The 17,810-nt window shown below is 45.6% G+C and overlaps 1 protein-coding gene across 5 annotated transcripts in view; it reads right to left on the reverse strand.

The window, feature by feature from the left end:
- Positions 1-16,744, reverse strand: part of DCUN1D4 (defective in cullin neddylation 1 domain containing 4) — a 68,818-nt gene extending 52,074 nt beyond the window's left edge. For 2 of the 5 annotated variants that reach the window (XM_029235310.1, XM_029235313.1), the window contains exons 1-2: positions 16,617-16,669; positions 2,783-2,901 (exon numbers count right to left, since the gene is read on the reverse strand). Coding sequence is in view for 2 of the 5 variants with exons in the window: in XM_029235308.1 (XP_029091141.1) it covers positions 16,617-16,641 (25 nt within the window). In the remaining 3 variants the exon portion in view is untranslated. Of the gene's footprint in view, positions 1-2,782; positions 2,902-16,151; positions 16,282-16,616 lie in introns of those variants that run through there. The other 3 variants (XM_029235308.1, XM_029235309.1, XM_029235311.1) reach the window with 2 other exon arrangements.
- Positions 16,745-17,810: the final 1,066 nt, after the last annotated feature.

Genomic DNA, 17,810 nt, shown 5'->3' on the forward strand with positions numbered 1-17,810 from the left:
CACACACACACACACACACACACACACACACACACACACACACACACGGTTTCTGCCAAAACACCACTCACTGAGCTTTACAACCTGACTCTGGAGTCTAACAGTCAATTTGAATCTCAGGCCTACCAGTTATTTAAACCTAAATTTCAACGTCCTCAGTTGTGAAGTGAGATTACAATGCCTAGATGTGGCAGACAGCCAATGTAATGCCTGGATCACAGTGAGTGCCGAATAAAAGACACCAATTATCACACTATTCGATTATACCATTTTCCACACCACACAGCTATCTACAATGGTTTCTACTTTCTGTAGGTCCAAGTCAAGCCCCACATCAAAGATCTCAAAGTTGGAGCTCCCTCTGTGACTGAGGCATGTGGCCTGATACATCTCTACTGTGTATGATGGCATTTCTATCTATATTCATATACCACCAACTGACGTTCATAATGATGGTGGAAAAAAATATACAAAAGCATTTAAGATCAGGTTCTATACATGAAGCTTCACTTTACAGATAACACAAGCAACAAGGTTCATTTCACAAGTCACATAATATATGTCAGCAATTCTCTATTTCCATATCCAGCGTCTACTACCATAACCACCTTATCATCGCTTCACCAAAAAGAAAGGGAAAAAGAAAAGGAACAGCAGCATGAACAGAATAGTTCTTCTTTAGTTTCACCAAGGTAAGAAGCTGGGGAGTAGACACAAATTCAGGAAAAAAAGACCAAAATGGCATTAAAAGATAAACCCACAAAGGTTAACACATATTGAATTTACGGTTCATCTGTTCAGTGCTCAGGGCAAGTAAGAGACCTTGAAATCTAAAATAGATTTCACATCCTTTAGGAATAGATGTTAAGGATAAAGATCAAATGCTTTACAGAGAACATATTTAGGAAAGTACTAACTCATTCATAAAATCTCCTTCTGCTCATATTTTAATTCCAAAGTATAAATGCTTGGTTAAGTCAACTTTAGTCCATGATCAAAAGGCCCTCCACAGTAGTCCCTGGGTTTGACTCTCCTGTGTGACATGCGAACCCTACATTCTGTATTAAAAGTGACAAATGGCTCTGCAGAAAGGCATAGCCTGCTTGATAAATGGTCTGCCTAAATTATCTTCTGGGCATTCTTAAAAATGATCAACAACTGCTGACTGGGCATAAAGTTTTCCAGGGGGTTTTTTTTTTTGGTTGGTTGGTTTGGGTTTTTACATAATTACCATTTGCTGTGACCTACATAATGGAAGAAAGTGAACGCCAATGAGAGTCAAAATTCACTTCCCCCAAACTACTCTTGGTATAGAATCCCACAACATAGGCAGAGACATAAATATTAGGAATAAAACAATTATTGGTAAGTTCAGACAATGACCATCAACCAAAAGAATCAAATTTCAGAATTAACAGTCCTAAGAGGAGTTTACTTCCATAAGAGGGTGAGAAACAAATACATAAAAATCCAAACCTTTCTTTTATGACATAAATAGTCACTTGTTAAATATAGCTGGGAGGTGATCTTAATTACAACAGCAATGAAAAGCAATAATACACATAGGAATAAACTTAAACATGCAACAACCGAATGAAGAAACAATGAAAGTTTCCTGAAAGACAAAAATGTAGAGGTATTATATTCCTGGAATAGAAAGACCCAGTATTGTAAGGCGGTCACTTCACCCTTTACTAAAGTATTAATTAAATGCAGTCAAATTCCTATTCTCCCTGCCTCCCACTTCCCTACCCCAAAAAAGAGGTGGGGGAAAAGGAAGGGAGTCAGGCAAGCTTGGCAGATCGATTCTAAAGTTCATCTGAAAAGAACAAACATGCTTGACTTGCCAAAAAATTGTTGAAAAAGAAGAATGAGGAAGAACTTGCCTATCAGACAATACATAATATAAAGCAGAGGTTGGTAAATTCTCTGCAGAGGGCCAAATCTTAAATATTTTAGGCTTTGTGAGCCATCCAACCTCTGTTATAACTACCCTGCCATTGTAGCTCAAAAGCAGCCATAAACAATACACAAGCAAATGAGTGTGGCTGTGTTCCAATAAAACTTTATTTATAAAACTTTATTTATAAAAACTTGGTGGTGGGCCTGACTGGGGCCATGGGCTGTAGTTTGCCAATGCCTGGTATAGAGGTAATTATAATTATAATACAAATCAACGGAAGAGAGCTAATAAACATATGTCTGTATGTTTGTAAGTATGTATAAACACATATAATTAATATGATTAACTGGCATTTCAAATCAATGTAATACTCTGGTTTCTCTTCAGATCGAATAAATCTTTTGCCTTTTTTTTTTTAAACCAATGGGCAAGAGATAATTATTTAGCAAACTGAGGGGCAACCAACTACCATGTGGAACAAATTAATTTCAACCTCACCCAAAGCACGGAAGGGGAAGGCATCCAAAGCAAAAGAAAAGTCCTCTGTATCATGGACTCAGGGCTCTCTCTGCACATTCCGCCTCTACCCATGTACCCAATCTCGTCTCTTACTCATCTTCCCCTTGCTCACTCTTCTCAGTTGCAGTGAGCTTCCTGCTATTCTGTGAACACTCCAAACATGCTCCTACCTCAGGGCCTTTGCACGTGCTATTCTCGTTGCATTGAGCACTCTTTCCTCCAATAATAACATGGCTTGCTCTCACAATCAGGTGGCCACTAAAATATCACCTTCTTACAGAACCTTGCCAGACCCAACAAACAGGACCCCTTCTTCACTATCAATTTACCATGCTTTACTTCTCTTTATGGCATTAGTACCTCGTCATATATGTCATATTTGTGTGTCATCTTCCTCTTGCATTAGAATGTAAGCTTCACAAAGGCCAGAACTTGCTTGCTCTTGTCCACTGCTGTATCCCTCGTACCTAAAGCAATACCTGGGAAACATCAGGTGCTCAATAAATACTCAAGGAATAAATGAATGCAGGTACAGAGGCATCAAGACTTAAATTCAATATGTTCAGGGTATTTCAGTGCATTCACACAATTAGATCTTCATATATGAGAAGCAGCAAGGTATCAGGAGACTCAAAAGGCAGGCAAGGTCAGAAAAAGGCAGCTCTGAATCCTGCTTGAGAGTTTAATCTCCCAAGGACTTGTATTTCCAATTGGACCATCAGAGGGTATGCAAATGTAACAGATAAACATGGCACATTCAAGCAGCATCAGTCCTACTCAAAGGTAATCCATGTACAAGTGTTTCACATGAAAACAAAAAAATGACTATGGCACAAAATTTGAAAGAAATTTCACCAGACCAAGTTACGCTCCCAGAATCCAGAGAGTCCTTAATTCTGCCATAGCAGAACGCTGGCGGAGAAGCCTGAGAAGCACTGCTGTGAGCCTGGGTGCCATGAAAGTGTTTTAATCCGTTTTTTAGATAAATTTCCCTACGGCGGGTGTGTGGCCTGGATTTAGAGCGGCCTTTCATGAAGACTACTGGAAGTGGCTGAGGTGGGAAATGATTAGGGTCTTAAGGTAGACTGTGGCAGCAAAAGTGGAGGGAAGACATCCTGAGTACAACGGGATTGCAGGACATCCACATTCAACTCACACAAATTCAACTCAATTGCTTGGCAAAATGAAGAGGGAGAGAGAAGAAAAGTCAATTGTCCCAGTAACTGCCCTCAAGGCCTCTACTTAATGAGTGGGAGCTGGGCAACAGGAATCTGAAGGTCACTGGGTCAGCTCAGTTTCCACTGGATCTCACAACCTTGTATGAGTCAAGTATTTAAAGAAATGTATTCTTCATAAAACACAGTCCCTAAACATAAGCCAGCTGCTGCAACTGTGCTCAGCTGAAGAGCCTGCGACCTGTCCTAACGCTAGAGGAAAGAACTGCTGTGTTGGAGACAACCTCTGATGAGGGGCACCTTCTGAAAGTATTTCCAGTGATATTTTTAATACAGGTGATTTTCACCTTACATGTGGACTTTAGAACTAACCTCTACACAAAATGTGATGGTACTGGGAGGAAAACCAACAAGATTGCTTTTAGGTGCTGAGAGGGAAGCTCAACATTTCATGTCCTTTTGTCCAAGTCTCAAAAATTCTCCTTGAGCTACGAAAATTAGCCCAAGCAGGGTCAGGTAACTAGTTGTGGCCAAGCTGGGGATAATTCACATCTTCTAATTCCCAATCCAAAGCCCCTTCCTCCATTCTAGCTTATTTCTGATGGGAGCAAGTGTCCATGTATCTTCACACTCCATCAGGGGTAAAAAGCATTTCCCACCCAAGGTTGTTAAAAAGCAAGCACACAAAGTTAGAGAACTTTAATATTAAATAAAAAGATACTAAAGCTGGTAAAATCTAAAACAACCTACCAACTTCTTTTTTTCCTTTTTGGAGAAAAGATGGTGCAGAAAAGATACATAACTCCTATATTATTTCTATTAAGTACACCTCTTTCCTCTTGTCACTAAAGATTCACAAAAGTATTTTATTATTAGCTAAACTCCAGGTGGCCAATCAGTGAGCAATGCTCTCGGGTATAAAAATTTTTAATAAGCACTATGCACAGATATGTACTAACAAATACATTCTGATGAAAATGAAGAACTAAATCAGTGATGGCTTTTGGGGTGTGGGTGGGGGACTGAGGGACTGCTGAGTTTGGGCTTTACGATGGCGAGACTGGAGCATGTTTAAAATGCTGAGATTCGATTTGCTTAGTACCCTGGAAGGTTACAGAAGCCAGAGTGTAAAGAGGGGGTCAGCTTACAAGTCAGGGAGGATCTATACACGAGCTCAAGCATACAGAGTATAAGTCATTTTACAAGACAAGTACAAAATGCAATTTTAAGTAAAAAAGGTCATTAGAAATGAGTTTTATCTCCAAATAACTTGACAGACAAAATCTACCATAAAATGAAGTCTACTTTTGACGCTGTAAAAAGTAGTATTTTCAACTGGGATTACAGACACCACTTTACACTTCTGCATACCAACTGATCGTCATTTAGCTATGTGAGATGGCACAAGTACACATCTCATTCGTTAAAACAAACATATTCACATGTGAGGCCAAATTATTAAAACACAAAGATCCGAAACGAGTTTTCCACAGCTAGGAAAAAACCAAAAGCCAGGCTGTGGGTCAGCTTCATACCACATGCCTGTCTAACTTGTCAGAAGTAGGAATTTCTTGGTCTATAAAATGGATGGTAATAGTGCTTGCCTCCTAAGGACGCTGTGAGGATCAAACTAACCCGTGCCGCAAGGTGCCCAGCACGGTGCCTGGCACACGGCAGGCGCCACCTGAGAGGCAGCTCCACGGCACTCTGCTTCACTTGCACGGCGAGCGGGGTGGCCTGTGCTCTCCGCCCAGGGCAGGGCCCGAGGGGGGCAGCCGCAGCTTTGGAGTCCTCTGCCCCCCAGCCCAAACCAAACCCCAAGCACCCAGGAAGCTCCTGAGCATTAATCCAGTCGCTGCACATCAGAGTCACCTGGGCAGTGCGAATAGCTGCCAGGGCCCGGGCCCCAATCCAGACCAACTAAATAAAAACAGGAGTGGGGTTGTCAAAGGCTTCTCAAGCAGTCCAGGTGCCTCTACAGTGCAACCAGAGAGGAGAGTTCCGTCCCCACCCTCGCCTCAATCCCCAGCCTGCCGCAGCCAATCCATATCCACATCACAATCTCAGCATGGGCCAGAGGGGAGTTCAACTCATTCACTGCAAGCCTTGCAGCGTGAAGAAAAGATCAAGATCCAGGCTTTTCAAGGTCGAAAAGCTAGGTGAAAACTAAATGAAGCAAAGTAGCAGTGAGGAAGGTGTTAATATCATTCTCCTCATCAATAAATATTTGCTATTTATAAGGCACAAAGCCAAAAAGGTGAGCATGGAAAGGGGAAAACTGACAAGGAAAGGGAGCAGGTCATCACAGGTGACTCGGCGCTTTCATGGAACACAAGATCTGAAGTTAAAACCAACCAAGCACACCACTGCTGCTGGCTTTTTCCTCCTGACTCTCACAGGACCTGTAGAAGCGGCTGGGAGAGAAGCCACCCGCCCAAGACAGGCGGCGTGCCACCTAGCACCCGTCATCCACTGCACAGCCTGTGCCTGCTGGTGGTGCCATCTCAACGGAGTCGGCCGCTCCAGGACAGCCGGTCTGGCTGCTCTCCCACCGTGACAAGGTACACAGGGCCCTAGATTCACCCTCTTCACCCTACCCTACCCACGGAAGAACGGAGATCCGTCCACTCCATTGCTCAGAGTAAAAATCACCCTCTCATCTCACTAATGTCAGAAGAGGCCAGATTTACGGTAAAGAGTGCAGCTCTGGCCTCGGAAAGCCCTGGGTTAGAGTCCCTGCTCTGCGGCGTCCTAGCTGAGGGCCCTGCCTATAACCCAACCTCACTAGACCAGAACAGCAGGCCCCTCCTCACAAGGGCTTGTGAGGACTCCTGAGACGGTGCATGCCAAGCACTCAGCACAGTGCTGGCCCATACTGGGCACTAATGAAGGTTTATTATTTTAATCCCTATTATTATTCAACATAGAAGAGACTAAGACAGACTGAACCCAGAAGATCAAAGAGTAAAGACGGGGCAGAAGGGATGACAGGAGGACAGGTCTTTAAAACTCTCACTTCAATAGCCAGTTGCCTGGACTTGAATGTACAACACTCCTTCTCAGCTTCCTGTTTAATTAAGAACAAGTAATCTGCGGTCTAATAATTTTGGGAATGGAATCTGTACAAAGAGATCTTAAAGGGGAAAAAGACTTAAACTCACCCTCAACTACAGGAAAAGGAAAGAGAATCATTTCAAAGATGTTACGCAAAAACTACATTAGTAGCTCTACTGAAAGATAAGCTTTCTGGCTTTTCTGCAATCTTGTTAGGTATCTCCTATATATAAAAATTATGTGTTTAAAAAGTGCTTAATACAAATGTCTGTTTAAAATAAAATCTAAGACTAAAAATGACTATTTCATTAGTGAGTAAAGAAAAAGTATGGAAATACTCTTCTTTGCCACAATCAGTTGCCCAGCGAGAATCCATTTTTAAACACCCACTGTCACTGTGAGATGGCAGAAATGAGGGGAAGAAGAGCAGTAGGAAAGGAGGAATTCATCCTACACCTTATTCTGTTGGGACCCATTCCAAGAAGAAAAGAACCAACTGCAAAACAAAGATAACAGTGGCAAAATATGGAATTCCAATATACCTGCCAGGTTACCATAAGGATTAAATGAAAAGCACAGATAAAACAGTGAGTATTATTTCATAGGCAGTGGAGGGAACCTAAACCCCAGAGTCAGAATGCCTGAGTTAGAATCTCAGTTCACCACCTATCAGCTGTGTGACCTTGAGAAGGTTAGTTAACCTTTCTGTACCTCAGCTTCCTCATCTGGAAAGTGGGGATGGTAACAGTACCTACATAATGTACTTCAGAGCGCTGTGGTGAGGATCACATGAGTTAACGCAGGCACCGCAGCTGGAACAGCCCAAGAATAATCACTGCGTATAAACATGTGTCACTCCCTCCCCTCCTCATCCCACTTTGTTCCTCTTCTCTCCCCACGCCTCACCTCCTCTAACTTCTCTCTCTCCCCTCACTTCCTTTCCACTCATAAACCCTCCCTGGTGCCTCTTTTCAGCCCTTCCCACGTGGCTCCTGACCATCCCTCCACCTCGCCTCCCTTCGCTCTGGCCTATCCAACACCCATGCTATTGCCAGGCTGTTCCCTCTGCTTGGAAAGCACCCTCCCACCTCACCCCTCAGGCACACACCCATCTTTTTCTTCACATAATAAAACTTCAAAAGCTAAACCCACATGACAATAGCTAACCCTTCCCTGAAGTATAATTTTAATGACTCCCTATTTGTTCCCAAAGCACCCTAGGCATCCAAATAACCTTGCCCTGCCCCATACTTCAACTGTGCAGGACCTCTCTGCATCCACCACTAAGCCTGCTGGAAGGAAGCTCCTTAAACACGAGGACCAGGCTCAGTCATGCTGTTACAGCAGCACCCAGCAGCAAGAAAAGGTTTGGTGAGTGACTAAGTGAGGGAACGCTTCACTTGCTTCTTTTCTTTCTTATAACCTGTTTTCCTCTCAAGGGTCTCCTTTTAAAGCCTAATGAAGGAATTGTCATTACACAGTAATCATTAGAAAAGGGCCAAGCGTTTCTCTAAATACTTTGTGTTCTATCTAATTCAATGCTCAGGATCACTTCTGATCTTGCCTCCTACTTCTTTCTCTCTGCCCAGTCCCCAACTCTATTCCTAGCACACCAGCCTCTTTGCTGTTCCTCATTTACAGCCTTGCTCCCCTCCTCAGTCTCCGAATTTGTGTCCCCTCTCCCTGGAATGCCCCCTCACCTCTACCAGGGCTTGCCCGACAACCCTCTTAGTGAGGCCTTCCCTGACCGAGCCTCGTACAATTACAACGTCCCTGCTCTTGCTCCTCTGCCCCCTGCACACACAGGGGCACCTGTGCACTGCCCTTCCCTGCTTGAGTTTTCTCAAATGAACTGCTCACCATCTGACATACTACATGATTTACCTGCTTGTTATCTGCATCTTCCCCCACACTGGAAGGGGAACTTCATGACAGATGAAGAAGACGGCCTGGTACCTAGTAGGTGTTCAATAAACACTGTTGACTGAACAACTCCATACCATACAGGAGGTATTCTTTATGCATGAGGAATCTGAAGCTTATACAGAGTAGTTGAGTAATTTATCCACGGTCACACAACTGACAGAGGCAGAACCCAGAACCAGGGCCCACGCTTAACTACTATGCTTTCCTGCCTCTCAGCCTGACCCAGATAACAATTAAAAGAAATCGTGGTAACCAAGGAGCAAATCCTAGCATTGTATGCCTTTGGCCCACAGAGAAGCAAGAAAAGCCATCCACCAGAAAATCTTTCAAGGGAACAAGTCATCTAATTCAAGACCATTCTATGTGGTAAAGTATTAATTACCAGATTTATAATTTATACAGCACTGATAGTTTTTCTTTGGATTTAACAGTTCAGTAAAAAGACAGAGAGAGATTATTACACCTTTTTATACTGTACTATCCCCATGAACAGCAAAATGACAAATCATCAACTAACACGGAGGAGGCCTAAGATGATATATATTAAATGCCAAAAATTGTGGTGGGGGACTTCCCTGGCAGTCCAGGGGTTGAGACTTCACCTCCCAATGCAGGGGGTGCGGGTTCGATCCCTGGTTGGGGAGCTAAGATCCCACATGCCTCTGTGGCCAAAAAACCAAAACATAAAACAGAGGCAATACTGTAACAAATTCCATAAAGACTTTAAAAAAAAAATGGTCCACATCAAAAAAATCTTTAAAAAAACTGTGGTGGGAGGTAGAGAAGTACAGACTGCAAGGGGATACAAGGGAACTTTAAGGGGTTATGAAACCATTCTATATCTTAATTATAGTAGTGGTTACACACACACGTATTTATCAAATGGGTACAATTTCACAGAATGTAAATTATACTCAATAAAGTCAATTAAAAAGCCATTAAGACTGTCAGATATAATTTTGGATAAACAAAATAAATATTCTACCAATATTATTTCCATACCTAATATTCTCAAGAATTTTGGGGAGGGGGTGGGGGGACAAAGATGGAATCAGGCACAGACAGCAGTAGGAGCTCCATAGAGTGTGATCGGTGGGGTGACTGATGCGTGCCTCAGAGTCCTGCCTGACCACTGGCAAAGGCAGCTCCGACTGACACTGCCTGTGTCCCCCTTTAGCCTTTTGGGTCACCTCGAGCCAGTACTCTTGGACTCTGAACAGAGACCAACCAGGGTGGAAAGGCAGACCACTGCTCTTCTCCACAAGGGCCTCGGCCAAGTACCAACCCATGGCGGGTCTGGATGTTGGATTTGTCCGAATTCTTAGTTGTGCGCATCAGAAACCAACTAGCTATATGAACAGCGGTTTTTTTTTTAAAGGTTATTGGGTAGTTCACAGAATCTCTAGGAAAACCAGAGGACCAAGCACATCAGCTGTACAACCAAAACAATGCCTAAGGGCATACTGCAGAGCGCACCATTGACACAGCCTGGACCTGCCTGGACTGCAGCTCCCACGGCCTCTAGAGACAGCGGTCACCACTGTCCATCCTCTTTAAATGGCCCCCTGGCACTTCCAATTTCTTCCCATGTCTTGCCTTCAGCTTCAGATTCACACCCTGGTGTGGGTGTATCTGGGCAGCTCTGCCTTTGATGGTAAGAATTCCCCAATCAGAGGAAGAGCCTGGGCCCCGAAGACTGGCAAAGGCCATCATGGACACAGACGGATGACACACCATCTCTGCAAGTACTACTGATACAGCCAGCAAGTAATGAAAGGTTTTCAAAAAATATTCACAAGGAAAATATCTTTAAAGATGGAACTAAAAAAAATCATACCCAGAGGTAATGTTATTTGGGAAGGGTGGGGATCTTCCTCTGCATCATTTAGTGTTTTACTCAATATATTAATTAGTAGTTTCAAAAACTACAAGCCTACCTTCCTAGATGGAAAATAACTCATTAACGGCATCCTCTGATTAAAAGAAAAACAATTAAAATCTAAAGCAGCAGTCACTTTGTCTACTAGAATACTGAACATGATAGAAAAAAGATCCTTAGATCTGAAACAGTCATGCAACAATTGCTAAAATATATGATTCTATTTAAAATTTCAATACTTTTTCTATTTAAAACATAAGCCACAAATTATAGCCTCTTTTATAGCCACAAATATTTTTAAATGTACATTCTGCTTAACAGAATAACTCTCAAGAGGTACTTCTAACTTGAATCTCAGAATAAGAAAAAAGAATAAGCTGTGAAAAGCTATTAACTCTAATTTAAGCTGACCACCTATGAAGAGATGTTAGCATTAACATCAGAGGCTCAGAAACTTCACCTCCAACTAACATAGTTCACTTTCTAAAGAAAGCAAGCCTTTAGTGAGCCTCAATGTATTGTTAACATTAAGAAATAAGCCCTTTGGACCAGAATCTGGTCATAAAACAAGACGAGGGGAAAAACAGACACATCCAGGCCGTCCAAGCCCTGCCCAAGCCTTCCCCACCTCGGCGGCCTGTGACACACCAGGTCAGAAGCAGACGCGCGTACTCTCACACGCACGCTCTCGGGCCCCTCAGCATATCACCAGCACTCCACTCCCTCTCTGAGAAATGCTCCATGCCACAGACATTCTTCAAAACTGGTATCTACATGTATTTAAACATATATATTACTTAAATTGGTTTGTACAGGACAACTTTGTCAAAAAAGGGTATAGAATGAATAAGCATAAGTTTGTATGCCCGGAAGATAAATCTAAAGACAATGAAAGACACCTCGGAAGCATGCAGGATAGCAGGAGGAAACATTAAAATTTTCCAGATAATTCACCAACTGCTCAAGAGTTGACCATTTAAGTTCAATTCATTACATATTTGAGGTCCTAAGCGAAGCATTCTGCTGGACCATAAAGTGGTTACTAAGTAAGACACAGTCCCAGATCTCAGGGGGCTTATCATCTAATTGGGGAGGGGACAAATAAATGAACAAGCAGCTACTGTTAAATAAGATAAAACTGAGAACAGAAGTAAACAGTCTTTGGAGATTCAATGGAAGGAGAGAGCCTTCGAGAGAGGGAACAAGGAACACAAAACTCCCACTGAAGTAGCACTGAAGGCAGTGGGGAGGGAGCAGTGCTGGGGGAATTCAAAACTGAGCTTAAACTACAGAACAGGTTCAACCCCAGCTTCTGAGGAGTCTTATTTCAGTAAGCAACTAGGAGCCTCTGAGGTTTTGGGGTAGGGGGATCGTAAGGACAAAGATATTCAACTGGTGATGGAGAGGATAAAAAGGAGGCTGAGCCTGGCAAAAGGATTACTGGTTATTACAATATAAGAAAGAATGGATCAGACCTAGGGCAATGGCAATAGGTATGGAAAAGAAAGGACAGGCATGGGAAGAGATACAGCCTCTCTCTCGCTACTGACCAGGGAAAGAGGATGAGAAATGTCTAAGCTTCCAGCTTGGGTTATTAAATGAACTGCAGTTTCATTAACCAAATGAATAAAATTAATTGGTCTTGTTTTCCTCTTTATTTTGGCTACTAGGAAGCTCAGAACCAAATATATGGCCCATTTCTAACATACGGCAAGCATTTATGTGTAGCCTGTAAATCTGTATTTTCTTTCTCTCGACAGAATTTTATCTATATTTAGTAAGTCACCTCTATTTTAGAATGAAACAGAAAATAAATCAACAGATTAAAAAAACTGAGTCCAAGCCAGAGACAACTGGACAAAGTAGCTGATTCAGGGAAATAACTGCAGGCTACTAACCCAGAGCATTCTCCTCACCCTTCTTCCACCCTAGCAAAGTCCACATCCCACAACAGAAGCTGAAAATGCCAGACTTTCACTTTCTCCACCTCCCTCACAACTAGCAGTGGCATGAGGTCAATTCTACCCAGTGAGACTAAAGAGGAAGTCACTAAGGTGAGAAAAAGACTCCACTCTGTTAAGAGGGAACTGTAAGGATGTTCCTTCCCTCCTTTTCTTACATAGGCATGATGTCTGGTGCTGCAGCAACCATATTGCAAACATGAGGCAATGAGCCTGAGGCTCTTGATAAACCAAATACTAAGAGAGGAAAAAAGTATACAAAGAGCCTAGATTCTTAAGACATCATTAGGACTCTGCACCAGCCTTAGAACCATCTATCACTAAACTTCTTGCTAACAATAATAAGTTCTACTACTTAAGCCATGCTTGATTGAGTATTGTTATTTGCCAGAGGCATCCTAACTGATACAACAAAAGTCATTATGAGGTCAGTTTCTAAAACCATGATTTTTACACTGCTGACTAAGCAAGATTGTTATTATCGAGATGAGAAAAATGCAAGCATATATTATTGTCAGGAAGCAAGCAATAAGCTAATAAGAGCTTCTGGGAGCAGTTAAAGATGAAAAGAGAAAAGGATATAATGATAAAAATATTTGAAAAAAATGTGATCAAGTGTTAATAGGGGTAATTCTTGGAGGCAAGATCTGAGGAAGAAAAGAGTACAAGTACAGAAATCCTCTGAAGTGGAGAAAATGAGGGGCTTTCTTTCCTGGCAACGTTATTGACAAGATAACCTGAAAATTCTTACCAGTACAGATCCTCCTCCACTTACCCTGAGTAAGACCACTGCAAACTGAAAATATCCTAGGTCGAAAATGCATTTAATATGCCTAACCTACAGATAACCGCTTAGCCTACCCTATCTTAAACATGATCAGAGCTCTTATTACCTTAGCATATACTTGGGTAAAATCATCTCACTCAAAGCCTATTTTATAATAAAATGTTGAATATCTCAGGTAATTTATTGAAAACTGTATTGAAAATGAAAAACAGGAGGGTTGTCTGGGTACAAAATGGTAATAAGCGTATTGTGTCTGACTGGGAGCTGCTGTGTCTGACGGGATGCCGCCTGCTGCCCAGCATCAAGAGAGTTATCATACATCACCAGTCTGGGAAAAGATCAAAATCCAAAATTCGAGGTACAGCTTTTATCAAATGCATATTGCTTTAGCACCAGTGTAAAGTCGAACCATCATTAAGTTGGAACCATCTGTTTAAAACAGTCAAAAAATTTTGTTCATAAGAAAACACAGAACCTCCCCAAAGGCCAAAAATCAAAGAGGAACCTAAAAACCAGAGCAGAAAGTATAAGGTGATTATGTACAGGAACCCAGGGTTTGGGGCTGGGGGAGAGGGAGTGTCATGTGTGTGTGTATAGGGCACCTGCCCTTTGGGATGAAATTGAAAAAAAAGAAAAGGGAAAAAAATGACTAGCCTAATATTTTCTTTAAAAACACCATCTTGTACAGCTCTTGTTTTCAACCTCATACACTTCACCCTTTACAAGAGCAAATTCCAGTGATACATGCACATTAAAACAAACAAACAAACATGACCATGTTACATATCACAAAGGATTTCCTGGGTATTTCACCATAAGCTTAAGTAAAATATAAAATAGATATCTTTTCCTGATAAAATCACACAAGTACTCAAGTTCAGTTCATCTGTAACCATACCAGTTTCCAAATCTTTGGACTTCTTGGTAAAATTTTTATCATTAGGGTCATCATAATACTCTTCTAGTGACCATGCTACCAACAGTTTCAAAATACCCTATACAACACATAAAAATACTCTGTCATCTCTGAGTTAATCATTACAGGTTTTGGAGTCATCGCATATAAATGGTAAAGAAAACTTGGCAAAGGATGTGATGTTTGGAGAGTCTACAGTCTAAATGGATGGTTTCTAATATTAAAGAACAGAAACGAAAAAACATGGAAACCTCTTAAGGTCCTGCACTGAGTTTACCTTCCTCTAGTCTCATTTGCTTCCCATGCTTCTTTGAAAACTGAAGACATCAAATATTCCCTTCGCTCATCTTCACATTTTCACGCTGGCTTAAATGAATGGGACCATGTCCACCCTCAATTCCATTAAGCCGCCTCCAACAGTCATTCATTTCAAGCCCATCCTTTTTCCAAAAGTCCCCTTCTCTCCTTTGTCAATCCAAACAGCCCAAGAACTACAAACACATAATTTATACTATCTTCACAAGGTTTACATGTGTCTCCACTGCATTCCCAGATTTGTCTAAGATGGAACATTTTAACCTAGTGTTTATATACACTGGATGCCACAAATATACACCATCCTAAACGCTGCTTTAGATTGTGTTGCATCTTGAACGTTTTTCCACAACCTATGGACTAGATGGTTCAAAACAAAGCATTTATTCTGCAAGTAAGGCCACCAAACGCAAAGGGAAATAATCAACTCGGGGATCAAGAACCTAAGTGCGAAAGGACTGCGTCTGCCTTGGTTCTCTCCCCCAGCCGCTGACACAGGGAGAAGGTCCCAAGGGACAGGAGCACCGCCCTACAACGCGCTCGAGTCCGCGGGGAATAAAGCGCGAGTTAGCAGAGCTGGGAAGCTCTGAGGGGCGCGCTGCATTCTGGGACTCGTTTCCACAGTTACCCACGTGCACCCAACCCAACCGCGGCCCGGACTACAAGTCCCAGAATGCCGCAGGACTGCTTTTCCCCTTTCCGCGGGACTGCCTTTCGCCTCACACCCGGCGACTGGAGCCAGACCCTAAGGGAAACCCCTAAAGCGCCTTCTCCGCAAGGCTGGGAGAGGTCGCGACCCGCGGGCGCTGCGTGAGGCCTGTGGTCCGGCCCTCCCGATAGGGAAGCGGGTCCCGAGGCACCAGCCTCCACACCTGACGACCAGAAATTAGACAACTGCGTCACAGACTGCCAAATCCACGGACCGCCAGGGACCACCCTCCGCCCCACGCTCCTGGCCTCCAGGGCCGACCCCTCCGGCTCCCGCCACGGAAAACCCGCAGCCCGCTCCCCTGCCTCGCCTCCCACTCCCGCAGCCAGAGCCCGCGCCAGCGCTGACCTCGCTTCCCGCCGCTCGGGGGAAACCGCGGCCAGCGCCAACCTCTGGGCACTTCCCCCGCCCCCTCCACCTCAGCCCCGCCCCCTCCTTTCCAAGCACCCCAAACCTCAGAGCTCCCCCTCAAGGAACCCGGCCCTAATCCGGGGGAGGATACACCTCCCCCAAACGCGTAGTCTGACACCTTCCCCCCAGCCCCACGCGGACCGAATCTGGACAAGACAGTTTTACCCCTGCCCCGGCCCCTCCCAACCTCCCTTCCCTCCCAACCAGCTCTTCACCCCCACTGCACCTCCTCTACCCCTACCTCCAACCCGTCACCCCAAACCCTCCCCACCTTCTTCCTCTCCACTCCCAATTACCCTACCTTCCCAACACCTGCTCCATCCTATTACCCCGACGTCTGCCTCCTCTCACCACTCCCAGTTACCCCTCCACGCTTCCTAAGGCCCTACCGCCCGCCGGACTCCCCAACTATCCCATCACACCCCAATCCCTCCCACCATTCGCTTTCCCATTACATCAGCCCTCATCTCCTCGCCCGCCCTCCTGCCCCGCACGGCCGCTGCCCCCAATCCCCCACCCCATTGTTTCCCCCCCCGACCCCCGCCATCCAGCCCTTCTTCCCATTGTCCCCGCCCCCGCGCTCCCCTAGCACTCACCCGCCTTTCTCACGGAGCCGCCCGCACCGCTCGGCCCCTAGGAAATCCTCACCCCTGCGCCCCGCTCGCTCGCTCCCTCTCTCTCCTCCGCCGCCGGTGCCAACCCCCAGCCCTGCTCGCTAGCGCCCGCCGCCGCCTCCACCTCCATTCACCCGGGACACTCTGGTCCCGGCCCTTCATCGCACGTCCCGCCCCCCCTTCCCCCAACACTGAAATGGAGCCAGTCCCCACCCCCCTCACCTCCGCCCTCCCCCGGCAGGCCGGCCCCTTCCCCCCACGCCCGCCCCCGCCCCGCGCCGCCCGCAGCGTCACCGCCCGCCCTGGCCCCGGGAGGGGAAGGGGTGGCTCCCGGGCAAGGTCTCCCGGTGCGTTTTGGGACTGGAGGCGCAGACCGGAGACTGTGGGAGATGAGCAGAGAGTGTTGGCAGCCGCCCTCTCCCGGCCGGCTAGCTCTCTGTTACTCACTGACAGCGGCGGCATCCGAGTGCATTTTCGGGTAGCTCACACCGCGCTCGCCGCCCAGGCTCCCGCGCTCGCCTCGCGGTCCCCCCACCGGCTCGCCGCACCTCGGCTGGGAGCTGAGGACCCGCCGCCAGGCACTCCCGACCCGCCCACCTCTCCTCCTCCACTGGCTGAACCTTGACTGAACGACCGCCCCTCCTCATCTCTCATTTGGCAAAGGGAGTGCGGAGAGCGCCGGTCTGGAGCTGGCAAAGAGGCCCCGCCCCCCGAGGTCCAATGCGATTGGTTCCGGCGCCTCGTTCCCTAACGCCCCTGGCGGAGGCCACGTTCTGGGAGAGCAGGTTGGACCCGACCACTGTCACTCAGCCCCGGGGGTCCGAAAGCGCGTGTAGGGGCGAGGCTGGGGAATTGGTCCACCTTGACCCTGAAGCCCCGCCCTGGGCGGGCGGGATTGGTGGAGCTGTAGACCAACCGAGAAAGATGGGTTGGCGTCTGAAACAAAGCACGCGAAGTGTTTCCCGAAGAACCGAACAGGGGAAGAGCAGTTGGGGCGGCTTGCATCCCGCTGCACAGAGTAGGGGAATCAGCTCTTCCCTTGCGCCTGGCGCGACGCGTCGGAGTCTCCTGCTTGTCTCCACGCCTCCGAGCGGCTCTCTGCAGGAGCCCAGTCCGCGCCGAACTTGGACTGGGACTTCTCTTGCTAGCCGTTTCGTAGAGCTAGAAACTGGATAAAGCATCGCCGCGTCTTCATTTCCAGCAAACTCTCTGGTGAGGAACAAATTCTTTCTTGTGCAACAACCCATCCTCTCCTCGTTTTCGAAATGCACTTCTTTTCCAGAGACAGCACATTTCTTCCTCCTTCGTCACAAATGGGCTCTTCTAAAGGCTTCAAATGCTGCGTTGTCGGTGATACACAATGTGCGCTCCCCCAGACAGCGTGCAGGAAACCCAGGGCCACCCTCTGAGCTTCGGGCTCAGTCTGGCACGTCGGCGAGTCCAGGGGCCAAGTAACCAGCCCTCAAAGGACAATTAGCCTAAGCGCATAAGTCAGTAACGCCAATAAACTGTCCAGAAAACAAAACTGGCTGTTATTTGGCAGAGGAAGGCGTTAATTTAGGTGACTTCTGACCATTTGAGTTTCCTAAGTCAAGAATTCGCACCATTTTCATGAGTTCCGACCAGTTTTTCTTAAGGCTT

Source organism: Monodon monoceros, unplaced genomic scaffold, assembly GCF_005190385.1.
Source record: "Monodon monoceros isolate NGI ecotype Baffin Bay Population unplaced genomic scaffold, NGI_Narwhal_1 Super_Scaffold_20, whole genome shotgun sequence".
Classification (NCBI taxonomy): domain Eukaryota; kingdom Metazoa; phylum Chordata; class Mammalia; order Artiodactyla; family Monodontidae; genus Monodon; species Monodon monoceros.